At 38.2% G+C, this 26,806-nt stretch overlaps 3 protein-coding genes across 4 annotated transcripts; 1 reads left to right on the top strand and 2 right to left on the bottom strand.

Moving 5' to 3' along the window:
• The first annotated feature begins 538 nt into the window (after positions 1–538).
• On the top strand, positions 539–22,755 carry LOC134817438 (sorting nexin-25-like). The gene is made up of 11 exons (XM_063826579.1): positions 539–804; positions 1,259–1,356; positions 1,684–1,821; positions 6,934–7,152; positions 14,397–14,547; positions 19,666–19,771; positions 19,944–20,085; positions 20,227–20,391; positions 20,594–20,749; positions 20,856–20,989; positions 22,605–22,755. The coding sequence occupies exons 1-11, from the start codon at positions 642–644 to the stop codon at positions 22,753–22,755; spliced, it is 1,623 nt and encodes a 540-aa protein (XP_063682649.1). The 5' UTR covers positions 539–641.
• Positions 2,714–4,595, bottom strand: LOC134817097 (uncharacterized). 2 transcript variants are annotated; one of them, XM_063826203.1, is made up of 3 exons: positions 3,382–4,595; positions 3,055–3,156; positions 2,714–2,858 (listed from the first exon to the last, which is right to left on the bottom strand). In XM_063826203.1, exons 1-2 carry the CDS (start codon positions 4,574–4,576, stop codon positions 3,059–3,061), a joined length of 1,293 nt encoding a protein of 430 aa, XP_063682273.1. In that variant the 5' UTR covers positions 4,577–4,595; the 3' UTR covers positions 2,714–2,858; positions 3,055–3,058. The 2 variants fall into 2 exon arrangements, with proteins under 2 accessions (XP_063682273.1, XP_063682274.1); XM_063826204.1 differs by having other exon boundaries at positions 3,055–3,145.
• LOC134817153 (uncharacterized) lies at positions 21,679–25,268 on the bottom strand. Its single transcript, XM_063826283.1, has 6 exons — positions 25,206–25,268; positions 24,531–24,962; positions 23,988–24,096; positions 23,656–23,743; positions 22,378–23,533; positions 21,679–22,229 (listed from the first exon to the last, which is right to left on the bottom strand). Exons 1-5 carry the CDS (start codon positions 25,258–25,260, stop codon positions 23,273–23,275), a joined length of 945 nt encoding a protein of 314 aa, XP_063682353.1. The 5' UTR covers positions 25,261–25,268; the 3' UTR covers positions 21,679–22,229; positions 22,378–23,272.
• Positions 25,269–26,806: the final 1,538 nt, after the last annotated feature.

Below are 26,806 nucleotides of genomic sequence, written 5' to 3'. Positions count from 1 at the left end.
ATGAACATTAATTCTGGTTTTTCAGGTCATGTATAATATGATTTTATAAAAATTTATTGAATTAGGTATTATTGAATAAATTTGAAGGGAATCCAGAATCCGAATTTGACTAATGTGTGCCGCGCGCGCATTTATTGAATTTATTTTATAAAACAGTTTAAGAATCGAGCGCCTATCGCTTGAGCAGGTGGTACGTAGGTTTGATATCAATTATTCGTTGTTCCAAAAGTTTAGTTGATGATAGTAATTTAGATCCATTCAGTCGAACAGGCATCGATCGGCTCCTGTTTCATGTTTGGAGCCTGCAATTTGAAAGGTTTGGGTTTTCTAAGTATAAGTTTCCTTTGGACTTTGTGTAGGACATGGTGGCAACTCTCGGGAAAAGATGTGTGTATAGTTTGCAACGCCGCAAAGTAATGGTAGGAAGTGATAGTATTAAGGGACACAGAATGTTCCAGAGATAGGACTTTCAGAAAAGTTAACCCTTCGTATGTTTTTGATCCGCATGAAGAATCCATAAACTTTCTTTCTTAGCATGACCTGACACACTATGTCGAAGACTTCTCTTTCGGATGTCCGGATGGAACATGACTCTCAGGATGTTAAATGTTTTAGAATCCCTTGCCTGAACTGAACTGCTCATGGACATCGATCTACTGCTTAGCAGCGGAGTAGCCTGCTTTGTAGCATCTTGCGTCCAAACTCCTCAGCTGTTTGCCAGAACTTTCTCACTGGTGCTTCTAGTAATATCCGTGTTCTATGTGAGACTGGTTCTTGTACGAAACAAGAAGCATGCAATACCAGGTTGACATCTTAGAAATTTTCAAGTACTTTACTTTTTCTGGTTTTGATGAAATTACAGACTTGACGCCATGCCATGTCAGCATATCGAATTATATATGGCATAATGGCACTGTTTCATTGTCTAGCAGTTGATAATTCTAACACTGTTAATTAAATTCGTGTAGAAACAGTAGAGTACATCATCTTATCATTATGCTGTGTGCTAAAATATCGAGTTCCAGAAGAATCTAACTGCTATCAAAATTGGAAATTTTATCATTGCAACCACAGCCTTGTTTTAGGGGAAACACGCCGGGTCCTTCCGACCTGGCATGTTTCTTTCTGTGTCTTGATTAAGTTACATTTAACAAATGTTCTCTCCCCTGCCATTTAAAGCTAATTAAAACCTCTGTACGTAGAATTTTAGTAATCCCATCCAAGTATATTCTCCCACATTAAAACTATTATTTTTCAGCCCGGAAGTGTTTGTTATCAGGAAAATACCCTCCCACAAACCTCCCTGCCACTAACTCCCCTGTCACCACACAGAAAGTAGACTCCCTTATCACTGAAGTACGGTACAATTTTAGTAGATCCAGCGATTACAAGATGTGTAATTTGTGAGATTAATTAAATTTGAATGTTAAGTTAAAGTCAGGAATACCGAATAGTATTGATGAGCCGGATGTGCGATAGTTTTAAAAGTTTCTGACTATGTACAAACCTGCCACAATAAAGAAAACAAGCTCTTTCCCCTATAGCTTATTTTATACGTACATGAATAATTTTAAATATTATTGCCTCAGTTTAAAGAGCCGCTTTGACATCAGAAACTTCTCAATATCTATTGTCCATATGGGAGGGATACAAACAGACTCATTTATACAAAGTTTCCATCAGGTGATATCATTATCCCTGCGAGACTTTGTGTTCTCCTGGTTCTCCCCTCCGATGGTTACCAAGACCCAGAAAGTAAGTGACATAGCTACCAGTCTCTCCTGGCAGATCGTCTATCTTACTCAACGCAAACTCAACGAGGTGAGTTTACCATTTGTCTGGTTACTATGGTTACTATGGTTACTATGGAGACTATGGTTACTATGGTTACTATGGTTACTAGTTCGGTAGAACCATTTTCTCATCCACCTCAAATAAAGAATCACCTTTTTAAACTGTACACTATTCTCTGAGGTTAGATAGGATAGGTTGTAAAGCATGGACCAAAAGTGGGAAAAGGTTGCAAAATTCCACAATGTGCAAGGTCTCCAATATGGTATATAAGAGTTTAAATGAATGCATTCTTACATACAAGGATACAGTGGGTTTGGGTAGATGATTGGGGGCATTGTGTCCTCCAAACAGTGGGGGGGGGGGGTTACTGATACATTTCATAAAAGTAGCCTTTAAAAAGTGACTAGAGAGGTTTTTTAAAAGGTGCAAACATAAAAACATATTATCATATCTGCGATATTTTAATATTTTAATTTGAAACCTTAGAAATTTTGACTTGCATATTTGTTCAAAGTTATGGGTTAGAAGGGGGGAGGGGGGCGGGGGCACAGTACAGTTTCAACTTATCGTGATATGTGACAGATCCAGTTTAATTAAGCGTTAATTGCAATGTTAATGCTTTTAAACGCAATTTGGTACATCATAACGTCAGCTTTAACAATTAATACACAATATGTTGGACAGTAAAATCGAATCTATCTCTTTTGCACCATTGTTAAACTTGTACACAACTAACAGTAACCGTAAATAAACTGATTTAATAACCATAAAGCAAATTTACAAACCAGGAAAGCTGTTTGTAAAATCAAAGGGGATGATAGTTTAAGATTGAGACATGTTACAACCGAAATGGCTGAATTGTAATTGATTATCTATCATTTAAAAACACAGCTTCGCAAAAATAAGTTATTAAAAAACAATATAACAATACAATAGAATATACATACTATTATATGTCCATTATTATACATTATATATCCAGCAGCCAGCTACAGGCTACTTCAATTTCCAATAAGTTTGAGCACCTCCAGTTTATCCAATCGTCCGCTCTTCTGTCTTTCGATCTGAAGGATGATAGTTTGATCTTTACTTTGGATACATTATTAACTAGAAGTACACGTTTGTAGTTTAGTAAGGACAATACTTGGTGGGATACCTTCTTAACTTAAAATTAATATTGTTTTCGATACGTCACGTTAAAATGAATATTCATAAACCATGAAAGCATCAATACTTTAGTAAACTATTCATATCACACACCTGTTTAAAGTTTTTCATCCGAGCACTGATCTTCTTCACCGTCATGGAACATCTTGAAAAACTTGATGAGTCTGTCTGTTATTCTGATGCCCTGAAAGTACTCTGAAATGTTGGTTTTGTTGATAGTGTGAATCCCGATGGCAAATTCGATAAAATGCAGTTGTATATTATGACGCAAAATTCACATATTTACATTTAATTCAACACATTTAACACAAACAACTTGATGAGTACAACTAGATTGTAATCTTATTAACTACAATTCATAGACCAATAAATATACGTTAAATATACATTGAGCGTAACAAAAACACACAATAAAATTACCTAGCTTAGCCACGCTTTTGCGAAGAACTTCAAGTTTTTCTGCAGTAAAGATCCCTCCGAAGTACTCCTCGGAATAGAGCAGATCCCAATGACTGGTCACAGTCGTGTTAGTATGGCCGGTAGTGTTTTCCAGTAACTCTTTAACTTGTTGAAGTTCTGTCAGAGTTTGGTTTAGAGCTGCAGAGGTACTGTTCAGATCCTGAGTTGTGGCGTCTAGTTCTTGTAGGGTTACCTGTTTTTGTGCCTCCGTCCTGTTTAGCTGCTGTTCTTTACTCTTCAGATCAGATTTTATCTGCTCAAGCTCTGCTAAGGTTGTGTTCATCTGCTGTTTTTTTTTCTCAAGTTCTGCTAGGGTTGTGTTCATCTGCTGTTCTTTGTCCTCCAGATCAGATTTAGTCTCCTCAAGCTCTGCTAGGGTTGTGTTCATCTGCCGTTCTTTGTCCTCCAGATCAGATTTACATGCTTTTTCCTCTTTGGCTCGGATTGATTCTACACACCCACTTTCGATCTCAGTAACGTCGCCGTTCCTAGCCTTCAGCAGTATTTGTTCCCACTTTATACTTCTAACCACCCCATACGTCTCCTCTATTTCAGTGCACTTGTCTTTTGCCATCTCTTGGACTTCAGCGCTACTCAGTTCCTTGGAGAATAAGTTGAGCTTATAAAGCTCCCCTCCAAATATTGCGTCCTGGGTCAACGTTCCACCATAACTGTCCTGATCGTTTCCGATTACAAGATAACCGTTAGTACCGAGTTTACGTCCTGAGGGTGTTGATCTGCTTCCAATAAGCTGTCCATTGAGGTACACTCTATGTGTTCGGGATGATATGCTCCAGGTTCCACAGTAATGGTACCAAGTCCCTAATGGGACTGAGCTAATCTTTCTTTTCAAACTCCAACCGCTGCCGAATATAATGTTATAATTTCCATTACTTGATATCAGGATCTCATCGGAACTGCCACTGCTCACTGCGTAGGATAGCCAACTCGGGTTACTACTAGATCTAATACCTCTAACCCACGAGCAAACTGAGAAAGCATTCTGCAGAGGTCCCATGCTCGGCTTGTAGATGATATAGTCCGGAACACTGTAACCAAACTTCAGGGCGTTAAATCGGCGTTGGTCGGCGGTTGAGTCCTCGGTAGTAGAGACAAACTGGAGTAGGGATAGTATTCCAAGGAGAACTGGCTTCATCTTTAGACTAGTCTCAGCTAACATTGATAATATGGTAAAATGGTTACTTGTGAGATACCTAAACATCGAGTGCTTAAATATCATAATAAGTTATTAGTAGTCCTGCATTGTCAAAGTTTTTTATTAGTAGTTTCAGCTGTTGTGAGGAATTTCAAAAAGTTGAAGTTTAATTTTAGAGGCGACGACGGTTGATATTACTTGTTGCAGATAAAATGAAGAATATAGAGTATTTTTGACGAAAATAGAATTTTTCAGATAAAATTAAGTATACTCTCGATGAAGATATTTAAATGTTGCCAATAAATCTAGAAAATTGAATATTCGTAATGAAGATAAAAATGAGCATATAAAATGTAGAATAGAATAATCTTGACAAAGATAAAATCATTAATCACGTGATACCATAGGAATGGGAGGATTTACGAGGTTAAGGGGACATGCACCAAAAAAGTTGGACTTGGAGTTTTGCTAGTACTTTAGTTAGGTTTTTCAAAATTATCCCACAGTCAAACGACGATTTGGCGCCCCCCTAAGATGGCTGATTTTACAGATGGATTTCTCGGAATTCTGAGTTTTTAAGGTGTGAAATCCGGCCTCAACTTTTTGAAATATTCGTGTATAAAAATCCACAAAATTACCGATTTCAGGATTAAAATGCATACAACTTCGAAAGCATCTGTTATTTTGAAATAATTTGTACATGATCGTGATTCGTGATCAGCTTGATGGGACAAAACATTTAGTACCAAATTTATGATAACTGAAGAAAAAATTAAATTGAACACATTTAAAAAATTGTTTCTTCAAATATCATAAATTTGGTACTGAAAGAAATATTGTTTGGCGCTATCGGAAAACAAATTCGAGATGGCGGTGTAAGTAAAATGGCAACAGATATATATTATATTAAAATGGGACTTCTTTAAAAAAAATCATAAAATTTCAGAATCTCTCAGTGATGGAACTATAGAAATAATTCTGAAAATACTAAGTAAAGTAATTGGTGTTATTAGCTCAAGTAAGATTTAGAGAAATAACGCGAAGAATAATGAAAAGGTTGCAAAGTGCACACTTTATAACGCTCAACCTAGGTAGGGCCGGGGTAGGAATGTAGGGCAAGAAATGTTGTGACAACCTTATTGGCATGGGTTTGTAAACATGTTAACGTAAGACTTCTTGTGATGACCACGATTCCATCGTGACCAGTTATTTGGCTGTTTTTTGGTCAGTTACTATGAACATAAATTTAAACCCTCAGAATGCTATTTGTTTCTGTAATGTTCAATTTTCCAAAGGCTTTAAAGATTCCTGTCCAAGGAGTTAAAGTACAAAGCGTTGACACATAGCTATTGCAATTTCGCTTTTGGGTACTAATATTTGATAAATTCCAGCCTTATATGGTGGTTAACTCTTTGCTCCGTGAAGTATGGCATTTACTGTTCAACATGAAGGTGATTTATTTGGATATTTGTTGGGCATTACTTTATTATCGAGACAATACAGTTTTTTACTCGCAGTCTTATTTTATCAAGATTTCTCTTTGCCATAATAAAGTCAACATATTTACAATAAAATCACTGTTACAATAACGTTAAGCCAAGACTCTAAGATAATTGCAGGTTCAAACCTCAGAACCTAGAATTATCTTGGCATGCTTCGAATGAACCCTTGAAATTTACAACGAGAAATAGATTCATCAACAAATAGCATCATCCGAACTTTTTAAGATGAACACTAGTATAATCTGGTTTCCACTGTTACCATCCATAAAATGTGGCCGGTATCTAAGGCATAGATTTGCGAGCTATGTATGTTACCACAACTACATGGTAACCATATTATTTTGTATTTTACATTCTACATCCGGTACGGTTATGCACTATACGATATCTCTCTCTGAAAATGAAGATAGATTATATAAACAAACCTGAAGTACCCTACAAATAGAAGAAAGAAGATAAAAACCCTTTAAATCACGAGGAGAATAGTCCAACTTTTCCGTGGAAATGAACACAGAAGCTGTCATGATCCTGGAAACATCACAAACTTTAATAACTAGCTGTAGAACATTCAGAGCAAATAGTATTCTCTACTTCCCAAAACAGACGTCAGATCCTTAACTCTGAACTGTTTTTATATTTCGTCGCCAATATATGTATATATTGGTTACCTACTTATCACAGATCACTCATCTATAACAATTTTAGATGTAAGCCATTATAATAATGGTATAGACGTTACGTTTATTGATATCCGATTACTTTTAACTCTTTGCATTCTCCAGTACATAACCAGGTATTTGCTGAATTTGTTTCACTTCTAAACGAAAAGCTCTCACACCAACTGTTTCCTCCCAGGTGGACTTTACAACGCTCCTCTCCCAAGATTTCATGATAAAACTAAACTCCCACTTCAAGACAATCCGGGAGACTGGTAGTCTTCTCTCTGACCAGCAGTTCAAGTTTAAGGAGTACATTGATCAGAATGAGGTGGAGCCGTGTTGTCTGGAGGGGAGTTGTTGTCATGGCAACGAGGAGAAGAAGTTCTTGAAGAGTGCTGCTGTAGTTATTTTACAGGTTAGTTGTTGTTTTGGTAGTTTTTGTGTTGTTGTTCCTATGGTTGCGAGTGAACCGTTTTGACATGTTATACCTGAAACGTTGAACATACATGTATATTGTATAATCCTGGATGTGACTTCTGATTTACCTCAATATATATTACTTTGTATGGGTTACACTTAATTTCTTACTATGATTGATTGATTGAGGAGCACTGCCCAGAGGCATTACTCGGCACTAACGCCTTAAAATCTTTAATTACAATCAAATATAAATATATGCACACAATGTATAAAATATGAAAAATGTATAAAATATGATTACGCTATTAGCAAATTTGAATAGTACTACTATTAAGAATTTCTAAATAACTCTTATCTCTTGACATAAATTTAGAACAGCGACACAGGGTCTGAAGAATGCGCGGTGATATTTTTGTTTTGTAAATGACAGTGAAATTGCGCTATAGAAAACGGAGTTCTCTTGGTATTTAGTGTATGCTAGTCAAGCTCTAGTCACGTAGCACGAACGGCAGGGCGTACCGAATAGTAGAAATGAAACGAGTAACTAAAAAGGATCTAATTAAATATAAAGGAAAAGTAATACAAAGTAAACGTCAACAGATAAAAACTTCCAAGTGTTCGCTCCAATCAATTGACGTGACTAATCACAAATGGTAGTGCTCAGTAAGACTGGCTACCGTCAATTTGAATCCCTTAAAATGATTAAGGGGCAACTAAGAAGTGAGCTCTCCACATCCGGCTCTCCGGGTATACTCTCAAAACTTCGTCACGCCACACTGCGTGACGGCACAACGCATCTGCTTGTACCACGTGACACGCCGTCTCGCCAATGAGCACTCCACTAGCAGTCACCCTGTGTCCGCGAGGACCAACCACAGGTCTGGCTGTTAGTCAGGTGCAAAGTGAGCGGACGGCTCGTTACAGACAGTTAGTCTGACAGTAGTTCTGCCAGCCAACCGACTTACACTCAAAATGTGTAACTCCCAAATACGAACATATAAAAACGGGGGTTAATATATACCCGGAAACACATACTAAATTCTACGTCCCGTAAACGTTATACTAAAACTAAGATATCCTAAAAGATATCTCTAAATACCATATTACAACATCTCTACCCAAAAATTTTTTTTCGAATATTTTAAAACAATAAAATAATCGCCCTATTCAAAATTTAAATTTTAATGCTCCCACGCATCAAAAGTCCAAAACTTAAAAATAAGTCAAGTCTCAAAATAAAATACACGGCCCTAACCCTGTGCATTAAATTTAAGTCCTCAAAATCCTAAAGTTAAAACTGAAATTGACTTCCACAAATTTAAAACTTTCCAAAACCTTCAAATACTTCCCTCTTGCACCAAGTTGTAGAGTCTTTGGTGTTGAGTCTTCATCATTAGATAGAGATGTATCGGAATCTCTAAAACGTCCTTGACAAGCAAACAAAGAAGTCAAAATAAATTCGAAAGTTTCTACGTTTCCGCCACTAAAGCAGCCCTGAGCGAGTCGTGTTGCGAGTAAAGATCCTAATATCCCTATCAGTACTGTTCTGAAAGATACACGTGTTATACCTAAGTAAGGTACTAAATCACTGCTAAGTACTAAATGGAAAGTTCTAGCTAAGTGCGTAAGATATTACTGTACTGAGACTAGATTCCAAAGTAAGTGTACTCCCTGTCAGGGCTTCTTCCCGTCTTCTACTGGCTCAAATACCTCAAGAGATCCTTGACCACACTAACTTTCTCGTACCCCAAACGGTCGGGTTGTCTCCGCTCCTCAGGTCTCCTAGTGTTATATCTACGCTCCTCCCTCGGAGGGCCCACCGTGGCCTCCAGATATAGAAAACGGAGTTCTCTTGGTATTTAGTGTATGCTAGTCAAGCTCTAGTCACGTAGCACGAACGGCAGGGCGTACCGAATAGTAGAAATGAAACGAGTAACTAAAAAGGATCTAATTAAATATAAAGGAAAAGTAATACAAAGTGAACGTCAACAGATAAAAACTTCCAAGTGTTCGCTCCAATCAATTGACGTGACTAATCACAAATGGTAGTGCTCAGTAAGACTGGCTACCGTCAATTTGAATCCCTTAAAATGATTAAGGGGCAACTAAGAAGTGAGCTCTCCACATCCGGCTCTCCGGGTATACTCTCAAAACTTCGTCACGCCACACTGCGTGACGGCACAACGCATCTGCTTGTACCACGTGACACGCCGTCTCGCCAATGAGCACTCCACTAGCAGTCACCCTGTGTCCGCGAGGACCAACCACAGGTCTGGCTGTTAGTCAGGTGCAAAGTGAGCGGACGGCTCGTTACAGACAGTTAGTCTGACAGTAGTTCTGCCAGCCAACCGACTTACACTCAAAATGTGTAACTCCCAAATACGAACATATAAAAACATTGGTTAATATATACCCGGAAACACATACTAAATTCTACGTCCCGTAAACGTTATACTAAAACTAAGATATCCTAAAAGATATCTCTAAATACCATATTACAACAGCGCGGTAGCGATAGCATAGCATTGTAGAAAATGCTCGAAGATAGTCACTATTTAAGAGTGCCCCTTTTTAACGAAGTCACTGTACATCGGATCATGTATGTATAGTATAGGATAATGTGGCAACTGCAACTAAAGAAGACTTGTTATCACTTTATAATCTTGTGACAGAGTGTTTCGTAACCACCTTAGTCCTTAAACCTTTCAAAAATGAAACCTAAATTTACATATGAACCACAGACACAGTTCAGTGTACTCATCTCTCAGCTGAACTTTAACCGTATATCAGTTTGATTAAACAGCACATTTGTTTAAACGACTTGCTTCATCATGCATAGCAGATACTTATGACTTATCTCATTGATCCAGAGAGAATGAATATTTACAAGTATTACAAATAATTAGCTTTTTCTTTGATTTTAACATATCGTCGGCTGATTTGCGGCTATTAATACATTCAGAACATGATATACCAAATCAATGGCTCTGTGTCGCAAATAGATATCCAAAGCGATAAGAGATTATGCAAGTCAAGCTGTAATGTCAACTGTCAAATCCAGGAATTAAATTGGGTGGTAATAAATAAATAAATTATAGCTGATGTTTAAAGTAATACACAATAAATAAATTAATGTACCACACATAATATATTAAGTAATAAGACCTTATATACAGTGTTGGTAGAGACTGTGCTTTCTACATCACCCAATTTGATAATCTGTCTCACCCCTGAAACTCGACACTACTTGACTTCTACTTTCTAGAGATTGAAGTAGGCATAAACGTGATGTTCTGTCCACTGGTTACACTATTAAATGTGCAGTACAATTAGTCGATATACATGCTCATTCTTTCAATAACCGTGACGTATCCTAGTTTCCTCTATAATGTATCCTAGACCTGCGCAAAAAGGTCTCAACTTACTCACAGCACTTATGGCGAATGTACTTTTGTTGCTGTAATCATGTACTCTGTGTACTCTGTGTACCATTTGTCTGATCACCCACGTGTCTGTTGACATGATACTATTTGGGTTTCTGGAATCTGGCCTCATTGTGCTAGCAGATTACATTGGTCACGGGCTCAAGCTATTGTACTCAAAACATACAGTAGACTGTATGGAACGCGCAAAGACATTCTTGTGGTGCTGCGCGCGTCTCCGGATGTCCAGTGGCGCCGGCCGCGCCATCGATATCAGATAATTTCTTGACACTTCACCCTTGTGACTAAAGTGACTTGTATCATAAATATTCGAAGCTCACGATTATATAATAATGATACCTCAAAATGGAGACATTTTCTTAATTTCTGATTTCGCCCAAAACAGCCTGAAACTGATCTATCATACAAGTTATCAGTTCTTACATGCCAGGAGCCTGAATCTTGATGTAGCAGCTACACCCGGCTCCTACATTGTAGTTCAGGTAGGCCTACGAACGAATGAGAATGAGACTACTAGGCCGCTCATTTAGCCAGCCGCTCGCGCTAGTGTATCTTTTGTTAATAGTAGGATCTCAAATAGTATGAAACACTGCCATTGCAGTCAAACTTGGAACTTTAGATCGAACTATAATCAAATGCACGTTGATGCCGCTGTTTGGAACAGTAAAACCCTGATTTCTTTAAACCAAAAAAACTAAGATTTTAACATATTATACATGATGAAATATTAAATATAGTAAATTACCCGAGGTAAAATTTCTCTAATAAATGTAACTGTAAGAATACATTTTATTTCGAATTTCGATTCCTCACAAAGTCCCGTGACACATTATTAACAATCACTCTAACAATAGTAAATTATTTCCTGGAAAAGACACGAACACACCTCACCCCTCCAATAGAAGTGATAAGCAACATCTGGCCCGCCTTGTCTATTTTCCTAACTGTTACCATTTCCTGGTCACAAACCTTGCCTTTGACTGTAATGGAGCCGTCCTCATTTGCGGTGGCAGAAGCAACAACCGTCTTCTCGAACATTTCCTCTGAAAACTCGCTTCCGTCCAAGGGAATTATTTTCTCGGTACTTTTTACTGGACTGTCAACAGACACCTTCATGTTGTTGCCTTCAAATGATATCGTTTGGCAAACTTTTATTTGTGCTGCAAGGGCAACTTTTCTCTTCAAAAAACCTATCCCAAATTTCTGTAGCAACTCAGCAAAGTTGGTTTGGCTCGCATATTCCCATTCGCCAGCCATTTTCTGAAGATCTCCCATCTTGTTTTGGTGTAACCTAGTAACATGATTGAGTAAAGGTTATAAAAGGGACATTATAGACAGAAAGCCCAATTTTAATTCTTAGATTGAGATGAACATCAAAAATATAATTTTAATTATAAGTTTGATCCGGCGCAAGTATTAAGAAAATATCTCCAGCCAAATTTCCAAAGGGTCCAACCACGGCCTGAAACTATTAACAATGAAAGAAATCAAGTGTGAAAGCAGTTCTGTTATTCTCATAAGAAAACACGTTGTTAACAATTAACAATGGTACTCAAGATAGCAATTAAACGCTAATCAGCTAACTGTAAACAATATTGTTTTTGTTAATTACACTACCGTGATATGATTGCATGTCGCGCTCTTTTCCACTTAGCAGCAAATTGCTATTTGTATTATTTAACCCAATTTATCAATAACTCAGCGTGTTCTAATATAGGATAAATAAAGGGTATAAATACCAAGGCTCAATCAATGGGGTCTGTTATCGCCGTATTACCATCGCTATGATACATCGCTGTAATATATTATATAATACATCGCTATAATAGGCTGTAGTATAGATTCCAGGAATGAGATTAAGCAACTTAGCACTTCTTATCTTTCCTGAAGACCATGGTGGTATAACACTAACAGAGACAATCTTGGCATGAAATATATTTCTTTTACTCATTTTAAATATCATCTTGGTCCCTTTCGGAAAACTTGATTAGTCGTTAAGTGATACTGAGGAACATATAATAATCAACAGATGGTCAAATTGAGGAAGCACACGTACAAATAAAAACAACACTTTGTTATTATCTATAAGCATTTTGATGGATTGTTCTGCGCAGCTGCTGTAAGAATAATTAGTCTGTCAATTAAAAACAAAAGAGTAACTTCAAAATGCTGATTGCTGATGATGGTCCTGTTTGGGCGTGTCTTAGGGACCTGCAAAGCTTCTTTGTGATCTCGTTCTCTATTGGCCATCTGGTTAAACAGTTTGGAAACTCTAAGATTCATCACTTCACCAATCAGTTAGATCGTACTTTGAAGTTTAGTGAAGTCCTTGTAAGATCTCTTCCAACATGATAACTCTGCTGATGATCACTGTGGTTTTAGTACCATCCCTGCAAACCGAACTGAAAATACTGGATACTCACGATGGTGGTACTGGTCCAGCTCCTTGCTCTCTAACCTGTGTTGGGATCGGGAGACGGAACAGCGGCGGGATCCTCAGATGGATGGACTCCAGTTCAAACCCAGGATATGTGTTCATGATGATAGAAATTGAGAACTGCAATTTCGTGTCCGCTCCAGTTATCACAGTAACTACAGTTACTGCAGGAATGCAGCTGGTGGTGTGTCCCGCGGTCACTGTGTGGCATCTTAGCAAAACAGTGTTTTATGTGTACTCTGTTGGATATACATCAGCTTATAGGATGGAGCAGGATGAGTGTATTGTTCACTGGTCTGCTTTTGGTTACAATTGTTAAAACTTAACACAGTCTGAATCCTGAAGCCATCGTGAATTGTTTGAACTTTGAGATCTTTAGTTTTAAGAAACTTGCAATTCGTCTTTTTCTGATCTCGATCAACGCAATAAAAGTATAAAACCCCAACAACATAACATATTCAAACAATAAATTTAGCTATAATTATATAAAAATTTACATTTATTGTATACACTATACATTTTGTTTTGATACGGACACTAATTATTTGTGACAAAAGATAGATATGGTGATTTTTGACCAATCTAAACGCATATATCACTGTCACGACACGATTTTGGGTAATCAGTGACAGACGACCGATTACCCAAAACTTTTTATTTATTAAGAAACTGTTTACACCATTAAAATATTCAAAACCCCTAAAAGAAATCAAGTCATCCTAAAATGGTGATCAGTACAGATCAAGACAGCTAGAGTTAAAATTTGTTTCTCCAAGCAACTCTATCATCGGCTAATATCTTAAGCTTATTAAGATCATTCAAAGAGTTAAGTTTTAAACCTCTACGGGTCAAATCATTCACAATAATCTTGAACAAATTCTTACGATGCGCACCGACGCGCCCTTTACAGTTTGTTGTGACAGCAAACTTTAACGCTAATGCAGCGGGGGAGTCATCAGCACTACGCAAGATATGACCTAGGAGCTTCCACCTTGCTTTAGGGACACGATCTGATAGCTTTACTGAGTTACATCTTAGGTATAAGTTTGCATTGGATATTGTTCCATGAGGCCAATAAATGTTCAGTAATGATCTAAGGTGTTTTCTATGGCAAATGTCTAGTTTTTCTAGTGACTTTGCAGTAGGACACCAACTACTGCAATTGTACATGATGATTGATACAATTTGAGCTTCGTATACTGCTATCTTTCTGGTAACGGAGATATTCAATAAAACGGAGATATTTCATAAAACTTTTTATGAAAATAAAATATCCTTCATCATTTGGGAGTATTCAAAAAGTAAATCCTCGCAATACTTTTGAAACACCCTGTATTTAACATAGCCCCCTGCTCCCAGGCTACCACTCCACCGAGTATCTGGCTATCTCCACTTCTTACCGAGCTGATGGGGGACGTCCTCTCAAACTATGTGCTCTACCCTCTTATCCTGAAAGTAACAGATAGTTACTATCTTTATTCCTGTATCCTACCTTACATCGCCTCCATGGGTGAGTCTTCTTTTTTAGATTTTACTTGTAGTATTTTTCAGTGTTGAGTTCGATTATATCGGTTGTTAATTAACAACTACTAATGATATGACGTGAGTCTTTTTCACTTTTCAGGTTGCGATCTTTATTCGAAACATTTCTCAGTTCTCACATGAATTAGGTTTGGGCTGTAATTTTTAAATTTTCTTAAAACTATCAGCTGAATTATATCATTTGTAAATTAAGTCGATTATTTTGGGAGAGAATTATTGTGGGGAATGCATTACCGCTTAGCATATCAATGCAGTAATATCAACCTCGTTATCATTGTGATAACTGATAAATCTTACAGTAAACTCTAAATCTGGTTGGGTTCTGTGTCTGGATCTGCGAATAACCTGATAAGAACTAAAACTTTATAGCTCAGAAATCTTAATTACCAGATTATCTCTGGGGCCATTTTTTACTCACTCCAATCTCTTAATGAATCCCCAAATAATTCTAAACTGTTATTAAGTTACTTTCTAAAAATTCGAAACGTGAAGAGACTTCAGGCTTCTAACGTCATGAAACCACCCCACTGATTGAATCAGAACATCAGAACTGGAGTGGACCATGTTAAGGTACTAACAGGGACGAGATTATGTTGATGAATGATAAGTGAAGTCATTAGCTGAGATTTGATTTCTCGTGATCTGGTCGTTAGTTCGTTCTTGAACATTTTCTCGAGAACACCACGTACTTTTTAAGAATCCTCGGTCCAACTCCCTTGATATTTTCATAATCCATCTGTCTGTTATAAATTAGATCCTTTTGAATTTAATATTTTGAATTTATTTATAGTTGTTGTTTTTTTTTTGAGCTTTTGTATAAATCATTATGCTGTTGAAATGTACCCTTATTGCAAATATTTTGACAGAATCATAGCAAGGAACGAAACTTCCATACGGTATAAAGCTGATGCAGTGTAACAGGAAAGTACTCGGAATCCTCACACATGAGTTTCACAATATCCGTTATGCTGATCCTCCTATTGGAATGTTGAGGTTCAGACCGCCAGTAAGGCACTTTGAAGAGGACCCTGAAAATGAGGTTCTAGCAACAGACAGTACGGAGATTAAATGTGTCCAGGCAACGTCTGGCGAAGGAGCGGAAGATTGTCTGTTTTTGACCGTTCGGTCTGGAGATTTGACTGCTTCCAAGCCTGTTCTAGTATGGATACATGGAGGAGGACTTTCTTTTGGTCACGGAACATCGCCGGGTTACAGTTTTGATTCAGAGGTGACTCACAAGGTTGATGCTGTAACTGTTAACATTAACTACAGGTTAGGTTTCCTTGGTTTCAGTTCAGTGAAGGAGTTGTGGGACGAGGACGAGGGTGTCTACGCTAACAATGGTATCAGAGATATGATCGCAGCACTGGATTGGATACAAGATAACATATCAGCGTTCGGTGGAGACCCTGGCTCGGTAACCCTGATCGGTGAGAGTGGAGGTGCTACAGCTGTGCTGGCTCTAACTTGTTCCCCGCTAGCTAACAACAAGTATCATGCTGTCATTTCACAGAGTCCAGCCCCAGAGATGAGATTTACTCACGTAGATGGAGATGTTCACCAAAGGACCATCGTTGATCAACTCGACTGCACCCAGGAAGCGGCTGCTTTCCGTAAACAGTGTCTGTTAGAACTGCCTGCTGACAGGTTTTCAGGGAAATATCTTGACATTATGAGCGGATCGGGTTACTTTACATTCCCCTTACTGTTTGGTGAGAAAGCGGAGGTTGTAGGACTGGTTGTAATTGATCCAGTTGTGGTGACTGTGTCTCCTAGGAACTTAAGCTCAGCTGATTTTACTCCGTCCTCTCCGTTACCCATAATAGTTTCGAACTTAGCAGAAGAAAACTGGCAGAGTGATTGGGAGCTCAATCCACCGTTTACTTCCAAGGCTGATTTGAGGACAAAACTGAACCCGATGTTTAAAAACTTGTCAGACGAACCAAATGTGACGGACGAAGTGATAGCCCTGTACCCTAACCAAGACCCGGTTTCTATTTGGAGTCTTATGACTTGTGACATGAGGTCCACTTGTCCGACTAACAGTGTAGCTGAGGCCATGTCCGCTGCTCCCAACAGGGACATTTACAGACTGTACATCACCCACCGTTCTAGTCTAGGGGTTCCTGCCTTCCATGGTTATGATTCCATCGTGTTTTTCGGGTACAAAAGTGAAATGTTTGTTGCAAGAGAATTAGATATCAAATTTGAGAAACATTATATTGATATGGTCAAAAAGATGGCAAAGGAAAAGACATTTGAGGATGGGTGGATGACGTTTCCCGGGAAATCTATGATATACGAGAACTCTGATGAGATTTCTAAAATTAGCAGTAGTAAACCTCAGCAGATCGTGTGTGAGAAACTGAGTGAACTGAATTTGGTTAAATATGGCTGGCAAAATAAGTAGCTTTATTGACAGGGCAAAAATAAATATGAGGTTTTACAACTGACTATGAAAATTACTATACTGTACCGTGGTTCATGATATTTTCTTATAGCTTTATAAACGATTTCAAATGTATAATACAACTATACAATAGTACGTAATGTATTTATTTTGTATAAATAACGACGGATAAAGGCATGTCCATTTATTCCTCAATTTTTGGTCAAACGGGCATCGATGAGCATTACTGTTTTTAATCTTTAAAAACATCTAAAACTTGAGTTGTGATGAAAATAAACATCACCTATAACCTCACAAAGCATTAAAGGGGATTTTAAATAAGCCAATCCGTTCATAATATCAAGATATTTCCCTGAAAACTTGTCAGCCGATAGGTATAGCAGAGACTGTTTACCAGGGACAAAAGGGGGGTGATGCAACGACCATTAATGTCAGTATTTGGGATTTTTCCGAAACTGACATTGTCATTAATGGTCATTAATGGTCATTAATGGTCATTAATGGTCATTAATGGTCATTAATGGTCATTAATGGTCATTAATGGTCATTAATGGTCATTAATGGTCATATGCATAAGATATCTCAAATTTTGAAATATCTGGCAGTAGCCTTGACTAATTGAGGGGAGAAATCATGTTTCGTACTTTTTTGTACGTGTATGGTTCCCTATTTTTTCGGATTACTTTTTTTTCGGATCACTTTTTTGAAGTCCCAAAGGACCCCAGAAAGTGGGGCTTTTTTGGGCCCTAGAAATAACTTTTGAAGTTTTACGATTCTCCTTGCCGTGAAAATCATTCCGTTACACTGTTGTTAAATAGCTGAGTAAATTTTTAGAATTTGGTGTTACGATGAAATGTGTTTGTCTTAAATTGTGTATTCCACGTTATACTTTCAAAACTGAAGTTATCGGTTATCTTTATCAGAATAATTTTTAGATGTTCTTCACTCTGTGGGGAGAACACTCGAAGAAATTCAATACCAGCGAGAACTTCATAACTAGAGAAAGCTTAAAAGACTTAATAACCGCAGCTAACGGACTTGTCTTGTATTTTGTCGACTTGATTTGTAATCACCCCAAAGCACCAGTAGTACCGTGGTTTTTATCGTCTGATCATAATGAACAACTCTTCGCTCGAATTAGGGTTGGACGTCACTCCGGTAGACGCACACAAATCGACTCTACAAGAGTCCCTGAAGCCATGGGTCGTTACAACCGACTATTAGAGGTGGAGAATACGCTTGATGTTGAATATGGTACAAGTGTTCATAAAACCGCTCATACCCGGGGGAAGACACTCTTTCGTTCTGAGTGGAGCAAACATCCAGAGAAAAAGATTGCTGTTGATTTTGGAGGTTCGGTCAAGATGAGTAACCTTATCCAAAGCTTAAAAAGAGGATCCAAGATTGGAGAGGAACTCTTTGTTTCCTCTTCTAGTTATGGAAGTTCGTATCTTTCAGGTGATAATGGAAATGTTATTTCTGAAAGACGGCGGAGTCTCCAATTTCCACTCTCATATGGTAGTGAACAACAATCAGATGATGAATCAGACCATGAGAGTGAAGACAATTTTTCTGATTATGAGGACGAAGAGCTGGTTGATAGCTCCACTAAGGTCAGAAATCGGGGGAAAGAGATAGACTATCGGTCTGCCGTGACCAAATATTGTAACCAAGGCAAGACCAACTTTGGTGCGAAAAGCCGAAGGAAAAGATTTTTTGGTCTTGCCTTGGATACAAGTATTGGGTTGTATCGCCCAGTCTGTAAAGGTTTAGCAGAACCAGAGCTATGCAACGCTCAAGAGGTGCAACTTGCAAGTTGGTGGAACAATAACTGGTATACTCATAACAGGCAAGGATGAAAAAAGAAGGCGCACGGTTGTGCAGGGCAAAGTGCTTTCTATATCTGTTAAGACATCTAAAGCATCACAAAGAAAAGGAAATGCTCGATCGGGAGAGAGAAGACCTGCGGTGGCGATCTGTATTGAGCACGATATGTCTTCCCAGTGTTGGGTGAAGACCCAGGATGGTTCAATAATAAGTTTAGATTGGGAGAACATTCATCGGAATTAAATCTTGCTCGGTACCTTGATGCATGATGTTATCATTGGTATAATTCTCTTTCTTAAATAGGGCTTAAATAGCGATCTTCATTAATTGTTATGGTATAATTGGGTTAGTTGTAATATGTGGTAATATCAGTGTTTGAGAAAGTTGTAAAATTAACTTTTTATCCCCGTCCAAGACGTAAAGTACCGTCTACTTATTGTTAGTTAACTTTAGGTAGGTTCTAAGTGGTCCTTGTGTCCGTCCTTCTTGTTCCAGGAAGTGCGGAAAAAAACATGACCATTAATGTCAGTATTTGAAATTTTGGCAAAACTGACATTGTCATTAATGGTCATTAATGGTCATTAATGGTCATTAATGGTCATTAATGGTCATTAATGGTCATTAATGGTCGTTGCATCACCCCCGACAAAAGGAAATCGCGGCATGTACGGAATCGCGATTTTTCCCATTATTTGCGACAAATTTTATGTATAGTTTAATATACCGCGAAATTTAATTCGCGGTATCGCGATTTTTGGCCAAAATAACCGCGAAATCCTTTTGTCCCTGAGTCTGTTTACGGCCAGTAGTTGTTTCCTGCAATCAATCATTATTCCGAATTTTTCTCAGGCTCACCGATGAAGGACAGAAAGTTTTTCACACAAGCAAAAACGTACGAAGATTTCATCAAGAAGATCAACAAGGAGGCTGATTTAAGCAAACTACGCCAGCTAAGGTTATTTTAGAGGGGTCAACATTTTAGGGGTGCATGCCGCCGCCGGACGCCGCCGCACTGTTAGATTTGTACACACCGCAAGGTTTCAAGCCGGCCTGCACCCTTGCAACATAACTCAAAACACTTCATACATTACATAAATGTTTTTTATTGATGGTAAACAAATCTTCAGATACAAAGTCATAGCAGAGATTATGCAAGCTATGACGGTTGAGAACTTGAAACAAGAACAAGATTTTGATGGACTTTTATCCCAGATAAATAGTAAAAGTTACCGCCTATCCACCCGAAATCTAGCGAGATACATCAACCAGGTTAAAATACAAGACATACCTGTTTATCTAATATTATTCCGCCACGCTATTAAAAAAAACTATCGCTAGCTCAAACATTTGAGAAGTAAAATTTGTAACCTATTAAAGTTTAAAGTGTTCCAATGAATCTTTTTATTGCAGTGCAAAGTTGCGAAGGTAACGTGCGAGAAGCGAATATACGATATCACGTGCTTACAGAAGCGTACCCCGCACTATGCAGATATGAGGTTCCGGGAGGCTGAGACCAAGTTATTGGAACTGGACGAGATCATGTACAGTCCGTACGTCCTGCCCTTCTTCGTACAGGTACTTGGTGTGTGGTTTAGAATGGTATATTGTCGTAGTTGCAACAATCTGATTTATTTGCTGAAACTTGAATGTAATGACTCATGTACAATTTAGATCATATTTGTTGTTCGTGATATTAGCCACTTACATGATCTTGCTGAAAACAATAACCTCGTTCTTCAATATATTTCTATTTTGCTTTATATCATATATCTATCAGTTCCTAGAAAAGCAGAAGGACTACGGGCCTCTTAAACTCTGGTTGCTGATAGAACAGTGCAGAACTCTGGAAAAGCGGCCAGAGGAGTTGTATCCGCTGATAAAACAGGGCTATTTGGACCATCTCACTGTCACGTCCCCTCTGAGGGCTCATCAGGCAAGTAGATAAAGATCTATCAAGTATATCTTCGCACCCAATTCCTCTCATATTTTGTCACATCACAAATGTTTTGATTTTTTGACTTATCCTTTCGTATCCGCAGGTTTCCCGTCATCTGATCCGAATGGCAGAAGCGTACGTGGAGCATAAGAGCGGGTACTGGCAGTTTATATACGAGATACAGGAGGAGATCTACACTATGATCAGTGAGCAGCATTACAAGCCTTTCCTCATCAGGTGACAGAACACGTGATAGTAACAGCACATCACGTGATAGTCACATCACGTCACGTGATAGTCACAACACGTGATAGTCACATCACGTGATAGTCACAGCACATCACGTGATAGTTACAGCACATCACGTGATAGTCACAACACAACACGTGATATTCACAACACATCACGTGATAGTCACAGCACATCACGTGATAGTCACAACACATGATAGTCACATCACGTGATAGTCACAGCACATCACGTGATAGTCACAGCACATCACGTGATAGTCACATCACGTGATAGTCACAACACGTGATAGTCACAGCACATCACGTGATAGTCACAACACGTCACGTGATAGTCACAACACGTGATAGTCACAGCACATCACGTGATAGTCACAGCACATCACGTGATAGTCACAACACGTGATAGTCACAGCACATCACGTGATAGTCACAACACGTGATAGTCACATCACGTGATAGTCACATCACGTGATAGTCACATCACGTGATAGTCACATCACGTGATAGTCACAGCACATCACGTGAGCCTCACGGTTGCCGTTACGTTCTTAAAAACCTCAACATAACTGTTGCCGTCGAAGAAGAAATGCTTTAGAAAATTCAATAACAATTTAGTTTGTTTTATGTGAGAGTGTAGTACTCTATAGCTAATACAAATAACTAATGCCGATATTTGGGGAGCCGTAAAATGACCCAATAGTCAAAATACTACTGTAAACATGTTAAAATACCCATGAGATGCCAATTATCACGTGATATTTAAACCCTGACAAACTGACCCTACCATAAACATAATATTTGTAAAGACCATTTACCGAAAAATATTTTATTTACAAAACATCTGTATGTCAAAGTCAAAATGCTACGATAAATTATACTCTTAACCAAAACTTCACTGTATCCCGACAAAAATATTCTAACCACCTATAAAGAAGACCGAAACAATTAATTATATTGAAATTAAATAATCCCTTTACGTAAAAACGTTATAGTAATATAAATTTAAATGTCCAAGATGCTTCCAAACAATTGTTTACAAAAATTGTAAATCAATTGATATTTTCTTCTATGTATCCCTCAAGTTTTTAATAAAAATTCACGAAAGTGAAAGTCATTTATGCCTCCATGAACATCAAAATAAAATGTCCATTACCATATCGAAATCTGTTCGCAGTATTTGCCGTCATCTCCACCCTGTCAGCCGTCATCTTCACCGTTTCTTTTGTCTGAAAATAATTTGTTTGATTTTCGAATGACTTGATCGCATCTTGAAGCAAGATTGCAGTGGTGGTCGGTGGAATGGTTGCGACATGGAGGATTTGGCGATAAAAACATAATACTAAAATTGAAAATAGTTAATTAAATAATGATTACTTAATACTTTACATCGACCAGTCTGCAAAGTCAGCCCCCATCTCCACTGTGCTGGCTGTGTGTCTAAACCGAGTCAGCCACTAAATCCTGGAAATTTTTAAACGTTTTAAAAATTTTCATTGGTACACTAAACCGAGATATATCAATAGCATTCCAGATTTATAACTATTGATGCTAAATATTTAAACTAGTTGATCATGGCACTTATCTGATACCTCCCGCCGCAGCTCACAGTACATGCAGTATGTGTGCACAACGGAGGGGAGAAGGGGAGTCCTGCAGACAGACTCCGGGTCTGCCTCCTCGTCACGTGACCGAGCCGAGTCCGTCGGGTCAGACTCTCTTTCTGACGACTTCAGTAAGGTATGTACCAGCTGAGGTTTCAGTTTAGTGAGGAATTTAGGTATACATTTTTTAAAGTTTGAAATATATATTACTAAAGTAAGTATATTTTGATAGTCTCGGCACCGTCTAATATTTATAGAAATAATACCATTTACTCATTTAGTATTTACCAACAAAAAAAAATTTACCTGATTTCATCGATCTCGTTCGAAGCCTTTAAATCGTATTGTTATCAAAATTGATTTACGATGTCGGGTAAAAATATTGTACCTCGAATTTCGAGGGATACTCACTACTCAGTCCCGGAGAAAAATATAGTCTGATCCAATCAGTGATGTGTACAAATACTCAATAGCAAATACATTTATAAATATATTCCCTGCACTCTGCTGTTTGATATCTAAGATAAGGTTGTTATTTAAACGGATTGAGGGGATGGGAGACTGGAGACTGAAGAGGGAGGGAGGGAGGGAGGGCGTGACTGGAGAGGGGAGAAGGAGAGAGGGAGGGGGAAAGGGAGAGGGAGAGTTTGGGTTTTAAAGTGTACAGTTTAAAAGGCTCTAAAATTATACTCACTTAAGTCTTGATGAACTTCCACTTCAATAAGTGATACAATTTCTTTGCCGCCTTGAATCTGAACGCTCGATCCTTTTTGATATAGATAGGAAAAGATATAAAGATTTTGTCCCTCTTCGAATTCAATTGTGCGGACTTTAACCGCGCGTTCGTAGTCTCCTCCGGTCAAACCAATACCAACCCAAACTGTCACTCCATCTATTCTGTTGGAATCAGATCCCTCTCTGTTGTATACCTTGTGGACGTATGCCGTGAGATGTATATATGCGGCGAATTCTTTTGCAGGCCTATGACATGGGATTGATATGAATTTTATATTGATCGCCTACCTATTTTATTATTTTAGTTCATTTTTACCTTGATCTCACGTATAATGATTTCGCTCGGTAGTGTTAGTAGCCACCACGCATCTTTTCCTTTCGTGATTGTTCCTGCCCGTGAATCTCTGTGAAATATTATTTTGTGAAATGGTATAACGTAGTGCTAGTACAAACTTTTTTTGTCGCGTACCATCGTTGCACGATGTAAAAGGAAATAGGATATGTATTGAGGGAGGGCTAAATTGGAGTCCACATGGCTCACGGAAGCCAAGTGGACAGAAGTTTGCTAATTCTGGGACGGATTAACATTAGATCTGTCGAATTAACTGGCAAACATCTGAGTGTTACAAAATACCATTTAGTATTTACCTGCTTCCATCGATCGCGTTCGAAGCTTCAACTTCAGGGGAAGTTCCATCGATTTGCTCAGCAGTTCCGCGACGAGCTATGTTCTTGGGATCTGTCACGCCAACTTTACCTGATTTGATACATTCTTTTAAATCCTAATATATACATGTTATCTTGTTACAGCAGAAAAAGCAAAATGGAAAGCTCCATAATATTAATCATATCTACTATAAGTTGAACCCGATCGGTTTTCCTATCCTTTTTGCCAATCAATTTTCTCATGATAACATTGGAGTATGATAATTTAGCCAATGTTCTAGCATTTTTTTGAATATTTTCACATTCTTGCAAAATAAAGAGCCGTATTCGTTAATCAGTGGAATTAAAGTCAGTTAAATCACTATAAACTGCCATATCACTGGTATTATTAGCTCTTGTGCATTGACCGCCAGACGGAACCATGTTTTAAAGTCATGATGAAACGTAGAAGATAAGTTTGACTCTAGTGCTAACCGGTACCTTTAGTGTTGGAGTTTGTGAATATTAAAGACGATAGATACCAACCTTTGCAAACAGGTGGTGAGACCGGAGGTGAATTTCCAGAGGTGCCGTAGACTTCAATCTCCGCTAAATGCCACGGATGTTCTACCCTTCCATCCTGACTTATCTCTATCCTATTTCCGTCTCCTCTGCAGTCGAACGTGTAGGAATCTTTTGCACTGTCGAACTTACCGCAATCTGCTACATACTCATCTCCTGTCTTTATGAAGAGTGAAGCTCCAATTATCCGTTGTTGAGACGAGTCTCTGTTATAGACGATCACCTTGGTGACAGAGGAGCACTTCGCCAGATTAACCCTTATCCACAAACCGTGATCTTCAGGTTGTTCGAGAGTGTGTGCAGGGCTTCCTTTGTTTCCATCAATAAGCTTTGAGGCAGGCCACCCATCCTTAATGCTCTTCATCTCTGCACTTGCCAGGTCCAACTTATTTTCTTCTGAAACAGATTTTTGTTGTTAGAAAAGCGGAATTGCTTTTTGAATATTGAATAGGCGCGATTTATATCTCCGCAAAAAATCATACATATGCTCTCAAATTGGAGCCATTGCAATAACATCTTACAGATTTCATGAATTGGAGACAAGCCCACTTTTAATTCATCAGTACGGTTCTTTTTTATTGGTTCAGTTGAACATATCAAAACATTCAATATTCATCATTATGTACTAGGTATATTTACCCTCGGCCTCGGAGAGATTTGAGATCGTCCCAAACAGGATCAGGAAAAACAGCATATATTTCTGATGCTATAAGGTAATGGTTGATGAGTTTTAAAGAACAAGTCATGCTATTAGAAAATATCTCGTACATTAAAAAAAGTGTTCGACCCTAGAGGGCTAGCACGGTTCTTATTGTCTTGTTAATTTAATAGCTAACGAAACCTACAGAACGATACTCTGGAGTGTTGAATGTGCAGTAGGAGAGTGAGAGAAACAGGCTCACGAGATCTGTCGAATTGGCTATATTTTTTAATCGTTTCCTAGTAGCGCAGTATTTTACCCATTGTTTTAGAGGATTAAAGTGATTACAAGGAGTGAAACTGAAAGAGGATATTTGCGTGTAGCTCGGAAAATAAAACGTTACTTATCAAGGTGCTTGGCATCGTGGCTAGGAAGTTTCACTTTGGGAGAGATGGCAATTAACTCATAATTGGAGTCGTTATGATGTAGGAAACTCTGAGGTGAATCATTGTTACTCCAAAAATAGGAACGACCGAGTCGACTTCCTCAAGCCGGCAATAACAATGAAAATGAGCAAGTAAACAGAATAAGAAAGGGATTGTATGCTGATGTAAATTCGACCTGTATTGCTTCAACTAATTTGAACTTCTAATAAATTATGGACAAAATTAATGTCGATATATTTCTTTCAGAGACCTTAATCAAATAGAAATGAAATAAAAGTTCTAACTTCTTACATTGGCCAAGGTGCAAAACCGCATAGAATGTCAAGGTCAAAATGATAAAAAGATTTACATTATAGCTGAAAAGATGGTCGATAGAACTTTGAGTACCTCAATCGTGTCTTGTGCCTTCCTCAGTGACCTTGTAGCTGGTCATTAAAGAAAAATTCAGTCAAAACAATGAAATCTGGGTCGCAAAAAGCTGAAACTCGAAGTAAGATGGTCATTGAAGATGGTCATTGAAGAAAAACTCAGTCAAAACAGTGAAATTTGGGTCGCAGAAAGTTCTGAAATTCGAACATGTCCTACCGGTAGGACATACTCAAAATGTTCATTGCATCAAAGTTTTCTCCGAATATACTGCTTCGAGTACCTTGATGGCGACTTGTGTCACTCTAACCGAACTCACTGATTGGTCACTGGTCAAAATTTCAGCCAAAACCGCGAAAATGTGGTCAAGGGGACGGCAGAAAAGCTCCTCTTTAAAAATCTTCCAAAACGTCTTTTTATATTCTGATGATTTTCCGTTCATCAAAGCTGTCTTTGGGAATAGAAGTTTGAGTACCTCAATTGTGTCTTGTGCCATCCACAGTGACCTTGTAAGATAGTCAATGAAAAAAATTCAGTCAACATAGTAAAATTTCGGTCGTGGAAAGCTGAAATTCGAATATGTCCTACCAGTAGGACATATCCCTAATTTGATTCCATTCTCTCACTGGATGGCAAAGCTGAGAAGGTATTTATTAACAGTGGTTAACTCTACCCTACTGAAATTACACAGCATGTTTTCTAGAAGTAGGCCATCATTGTAATGGAGAGGGGTTACTGCTCGGTCAAAGAGAAACATTTTGTAAAACGTTTCCATGGAATTCATTAGC

This window comes from Bolinopsis microptera, chromosome 6, assembly GCF_026151205.1.
Source record: "Bolinopsis microptera isolate Bmic1 chromosome 6, MBARI_Bmic_1.0, whole genome shotgun sequence".
Lineage (NCBI taxonomy): Eukaryota > Metazoa > Ctenophora > Tentaculata > Lobata > Bolinopsidae > Bolinopsis > Bolinopsis microptera.
This window is presented reverse-complemented; position numbering and strand designations above follow the sequence as displayed.

What these genes read in the sequence shown, in the direction of transcription:
- LOC134817097 (XM_063826203.1), bottom strand. Translation starts at nt 4,576, where the DNA reads ATGAAGCCAGTTCTCCTTGGAATACTATCCCTACTCCAGTTTGTCTCT. An exon ending in CAAAAGCGTGGCTAAGCTAG is followed by an intron (nt 3,157 to 3,381) that starts GTAATTTTATTG and finishes CCAACATTTCAG; the next exon opens with AGTACTTTCAGGGCATCAGA.
- LOC134817438 (XM_063826579.1), top strand. Translation starts at nt 642, where the DNA reads ATGGACATCGATCTACTGCTTAGCAGCGGAGTAGCCTGCTTTGTAGCA. An exon ending in CAAGAAGCATGCAATACCAG is followed by an intron (nt 805 to 1,258) that starts GTTGACATCTTA and finishes ATTATTTTTCAG; the next exon opens with CCCGGAAGTGTTTGTTATCA. An exon ending in AGCAAACTACGCCAGCTAAG is followed by an intron (nt 19,772 to 19,943) that starts GTTATTTTAGAG and finishes ACAAATCTTCAG; the next exon opens with ATACAAAGTCATAGCAGAGA.
- LOC134817153 (XM_063826283.1), bottom strand. Translation starts at nt 25,260, where the DNA reads ATGCTGTTTTTCCTGATCCTGTTTGGGACGATCTCAAATCTCTCCGAG. An exon ending in CTCACCACCTGTTTGCAAAG is followed by an intron (nt 24,097 to 24,530) that starts GTTGGTATCTAT and finishes GTATCAAATCAG; the next exon opens with GTAAAGTTGGCGTGACAGAT. An exon ending in AACGCGATCGATGGAAGCAG is followed by an intron (nt 23,744 to 23,987) that starts GTAAATACTAAA and finishes AATATTTCACAG; the next exon opens with AGATTCACGGGCAGGAACAA.